The sequence below is a fragment of the Patella vulgata genome, chromosome 3 (genome assembly GCF_932274485.2).
Source record: "Patella vulgata chromosome 3, xgPatVulg1.2, whole genome shotgun sequence".
NCBI lineage: Eukaryota > Metazoa > Mollusca > Gastropoda > Patellidae > Patella > Patella vulgata.
The window spans coordinates 23,516,717-23,522,046 of record NC_065881.2 but is presented as its reverse complement, the minus strand read 5'-3'; the positions used below and the strand labels follow the sequence as shown (position 1 = coordinate 23,522,046).

Below are 5,330 nucleotides of genomic sequence, written 5' to 3'. Positions count from 1 at the left end.
CTTGACTATGTTTGAAATATAGATGGCCCGTCAGTATACGATCTATGATTGAGATGGGACCGGTCATAGTTAAAACAGTGTTTCACACAAGACACCCCGCAATATAATAATACCTACCTTTCTCTTTAGTTTTAATCGATATCAACTCCGTCCAACAAATTTTTACTTGCTTTTTCTCGAGGATCACTGTATTAATTAGGAATTGCTAATAAGACTGTTTCCACCGCAAAAATATGACTTTTCCATGGAATTTAGAGGAAAAGGCACATTCTTTTATTTTAACAGAGAACATGTAATTAATAATTTGTTGGCCATTTGAGTTGATAAGAAATGAAGTGAGGTGAAATAGACTTTTGGTCTGAACACTTTGCCCATATGTAATGTTACTTTTGAAAAAGATTTTTTATTTTACAAGGACCTGTGGCTAAAACAGAATAAACAACAATTATTTTAAAACTCATATAGCAAATTTATTATTTTATACTCAACTCACACATTAAATAATACACAATATGTACACACATTTCATCATAATATGACATGTGTTTTAAATCATGATTCAAATTTTAATCTACCATCCATTTTCACAATGGCAAACACTGGTAGTTTCTTGCTCAATTCAAAAATACTGTGAGTGAGTTTATGTCAGAAGTGCTTTTATTTAGCACACAATCAGTGTTAAAACATTTTTGTGTGCTAAATGAACTGCACACGAGAGGTAAAAGTCATCATAAGATTGCTTTATCTCATATATAGTATTGTAATGTATATAATTCAAATATAGATAGTTCATTATCTCAAATCATTTCTTAATGTCATGGCATGACCCTTCAAGTAAAGAAATAGTACAATTGGTTTTATAACAAATTGCATATCTTAAGAACAGAAGAAATTGTAATACACTAAATACATTAGTATAACTTTAGAAATAAACATATTGCAACAACATCACATGTGCTCTGATATTTTAACCTTTTAGTACTTACTCTGCCTAAACCACACTAACTTGGGCTCCTTAGACCACCCCATCATGTACACAGCTGTTGCGACAACACGGAATAATAAACGGTTACAGTATAGAATGGTATTCACATATCTCAGATGGTCTGAGGTGCTCTTAGGAACAGCAGTTTCGGACTGTACCGGTATTAATATCTCACTTTTCTCCAATTTTCTTCAAGGAACTTGGGTAGTCAATAAGAACATTTAGCAAGTGCTAAAGGGTTAACAACATTTATGAACATTACAGTAATTATTACTTTATGTTTATTGAACACAATTATCACAAGGAGTTCACATTTTTTTGTCGCACTTTTCACTTTCAAAATATCATCAATGTACATCAATCCATAACATAATACTTTCCTAAACCTAATCAGGTTTCATAACAATAACTGAATTAGGTTAAAATCTTTATCTCTGTGAAAAAGATTTTTTTTTTTGTTTACTTTTTATAAAATCTTTATGCCTGAACTGCAGATTTAAAAAAACTAGTTTGTTTCTGGCAAATTGTTTTTTTCTTTTTCTTAAAACAAAACCCATGACATAACGATTAGGTACTTATAAATTACATGTAGATTCCAGACCATGTACACATTCATATTTAACTTTTATAATAAAATACATGAAAATAATCAACATCCTGCACATAAAGTTACCCTTTTTTAGCTAATTTTCTCAAAGACATTTAAAGATTTCGAAAGTCATCAAATTAAGACATTTTTTTTACGAATTTCGAAAGATCTTAAGGCCATAAAATTAAATCAGTATTCATTGTCAATCACTCAATTGTATCTGATTAATTTTCTAATGTCTCAAAATATTTGAAATTGAATACAGAAATAAAATCACATGTATTCAGTATCAAAGATGTTAAAATGAAAAGATCTAGAATTCATGTATCTTTTATTAAATCATTTTGACGGTTTGCCGACTCCCATTAGCACTCCGACCATTAAGGCAACCACTGTAGCTCCTTGTGCAACTATACGAACTCTCATCATTCGTTGCGACATCTTTCTGTCACCAGTCTTCATCTGGTACAATCCGTAAGAGAGAGCTAATGTGGTAACTCCCATCCCTGAAATAATAAATAATCAAGTCAATTCAATAAATTCTTCTTTATGAAATGAAAATTGCTCACAGTGAAACTAAACTATAAGCTGGATTTATAAAACGTCAAAGCAAACAATTTAAATTTATACAAATTGTGCAAGGGAAAAACTCTACAAGTAAGCACAAACATGTAATAAAAATTGTCGAAATTCAATAGGTTTCTTCATCTTACTAACTTAAATTAAACGCAGTCTCGATTATCCATTTCATGATTAAATCATGAATGAAATGAAATGGGGTTTAACATCCTACTGTTCTGCTCCTATACTGGGCTAATGAAGATGGGCATACGCCATACAGTGTGCTATGAGGGAAATTTTGCCCGGGCAGCGGCACTATCGCCTACTCTTATATCGAATTCCAACTGCCAAGGGATCTTTTACATGCATTCCAATGTTTACACGGGACCTCGGTTTTTCGTATCATCCGAAGGACTAGACAGCTGTCCTTGTCAGGCCCTTCGTCCTGCATCACCGACAAGTGGAAACCACGTCGGAAAATCGGGATGAACTTTCTCGGCCAATGCAGGGATCGAACACCCGACCTCCAGGCTAGCGAGCCAGCGCCTTACCCACCTAGCCACCGTGGCTCCCAAATCATGAATGAAAGTTTAGCAGCAAATCTGATTCTAATCCAATAAATATCGCAGGCTAGCTTTCACATCGAGAGTTGATTATGGTCTGGATAAGTTAATTAATGTCTAATTAAACATACATTATGCGAGAGCTAAATCTGCTTATTGCTGGTCTTTCTTTAGGCCGGAAATGTTTTCTAAATTATTAATTAGACATTAATTAACTTATCAAGGCCATAATCAACTCTCAATGGCATCGGATTTCTCTGATATTAAATAGATTAGAACAGAGTTCAGCCATATTTTGATTTAAGCTAAAAATGGAGGAGCGAGGCTTAGCTTCGAACAACCGGTACGGTGGTTGAAATTATTGCACACTTCTTGCCAAACCTTCAAAGGCTAATATCTTCGCTCGCAATCAAGTAAATTGAATGAAATTTTCAAATTATTCATTTTACATTATCTATTTTAGAACTATTATAGCAAGAATGGCTTGTTCTTTATCTAAATCTTACATAATGTATCTTTAATAATTCAGATAACATTTCAGGCCTTAAAAAAAAGACCTGCAATAGGCAGATTTAGCGCTTGCATTATGTATGTTAAAGTAGCTAAGCCTCTAACTCAATATCATCCAAAATCTTCAACACTGAAAACACAAATATCATGTCAATTTAAATCAACATTGATGCTGTGATCTTACCGGGAAATGATGGGCTTCTGATATCCAATATTAAGACAAAATAAACAGTTTACCATTGGTACACGAATCGTGTACCATAATGCGTTTCAGCGCCATTTGTAACAAGGGACTCGAAGAACGAGGCTAGAGATATTCGACAAGTCATGTCAAAAGGTGACGTCATATTCTTATCTAGAGAACATGCCCAATAAATATTATCGGTGTAGACTGCAATAACTAGACGCTAGAGTCTGCCGTTAGGTTGAGACTTCTGGTGTATTTCGCCGAATATAACTGATTTGAAATTAGAGTAAAACGGTAATGATTGAATGTAAATCAGTTGATATACATTCATATTACATTATTACATGCGCTGCGACCCATTTGTGTCAATTTCTAGGTCCCAATTATTAGCGATTTAGCTCCTTTAAGTTGGGTATGGTTTAGTTAGATCCAATACTATGGTTTCTATTTCTTGTACCGGTACGTTGAAGTTGTCTTTAATTGGTGGATATTATTAAGTTATTGAAATTATCTGTACAGACTTTTGTCTTTGTAAAAGAAGCTAATCCCCAATATTTGGGACCTAGAAATTGACACAAATGGGTCGCATAATGTAATATGAATTTATATAAAGTGATTTACATTCAATTGTTTCCGTTTTTACTCTAATTTCAAATCAATCATGTTTGGTGAAATACGCCAGAAATCTTGATCAAATGGCGTCACCGTGTGGAATATGTTTAGCCTTGTTCTTCAAGTTCAACTTCAAGTCCCTTGGCCTTGTTACAAATTAATGGGACTGAAACGCATTATTATGGTACACGATTCGTTTGTTACCAATGGACTGGTAAAATTTTTATTTTGTCTTAAATATTGGATATCAGAAGCCCATCAATGTTGATTTAAATTGACAAATAATTCGTGTTTTCAATGTCGACGACTTTGGATGTTGATCGTTGTTGACAACGAAATTCGTCAGGGCTTTTTTTAATGTTACATTTTAGAACATTTCTCACCAATAGGTACAAACGGATTCTCTTTGGATTTACGAATGAATCTATCATAATTGGTTTCAATAGGAGCTCCTAAATCCTCCCTTGGAATGGGCATATAGTCAAACCCAAATTCTTCATTCTTTTCTTTCATTTCAACACTGACTAAACTAACTTGGCAATTCCACTTTCGACCTTGAACTTTGACGCATTAAATAACATGAAGGAGGATTTCGTATTAAAATATATATTCACTTCTAAAGCAAATAAATACGTATTATAGAATGTCGTATAATTTAAATTTTCCCTCAATTAAAAAATATTATAAAATATACAATAATAATAAATGTAATTACGGAAACGAAAACCGTGTCTTTTTTTAAACTGTTTTCTTAATATTTGTAATTCAAAATTTCCACAAAACGAAATTAAAAGATTAGTTGCGATTCTTACGAACTGTTTTATTCAGTAGCCTGAAAATAATTAGAAATATTTATAGAACTTTCCCCAATCCACCAATGACATGTTAAAAAAAGTAAATGATATTAACGTGTGTAATGTATCGCATCGTTTCAGACTTATCAATAATATTACAAAATTTGGAATAACCGTCAAAACACACGTGTTTTCTTGTTTATTGTAAATTTCTGTTCGTTGGCAAGATCAAAATAAAATGGGCAGTACCAGAAGACAGCGCATGAGAAGGAAGTATGATCACACTAAAAACAGAAAGAAGGCGTGGAAGAATAAACTAAAGAAACCTGCAATCGGATGGTAAACAAAACTACCCACGGAGTCACAGACAGGGTGACGATTGGAAAAATAGGCCAAAAGTTGAAGACAAGTGACTGAAGTGTTGCTACTGTCTGAACCGTCGTAAATGTTAAAAGGATTTCTTCGATTATGAATAAACTACTTAACTTGGTTAATACGTATAATATAACGTTATTTTATTTTTATAAAT

General features: G+C 33.0%; 1 protein-coding gene across 1 annotated transcript; it reads right to left on the bottom strand.

Annotated features, from left to right (window-relative positions):
- Positions 1-445: 445 nt before the first annotated feature.
- On the bottom strand, positions 446-4,586 carry LOC126816338 (HIG1 domain family member 2A, mitochondrial). The gene is made up of 2 exons (XM_050542770.2): positions 4,391-4,586; positions 446-2,080 (listed from the first exon to the last, which is right to left on the bottom strand). The coding sequence occupies exons 1-2, from the start codon at positions 4,518-4,520 to the stop codon at positions 1,914-1,916; spliced, it is 297 nt and encodes a 98-aa protein (XP_050398727.1). The 5' UTR covers positions 4,521-4,586; the 3' UTR covers positions 446-1,913.
- Between the last annotated feature and the right edge of the window lie 744 nt (positions 4,587-5,330).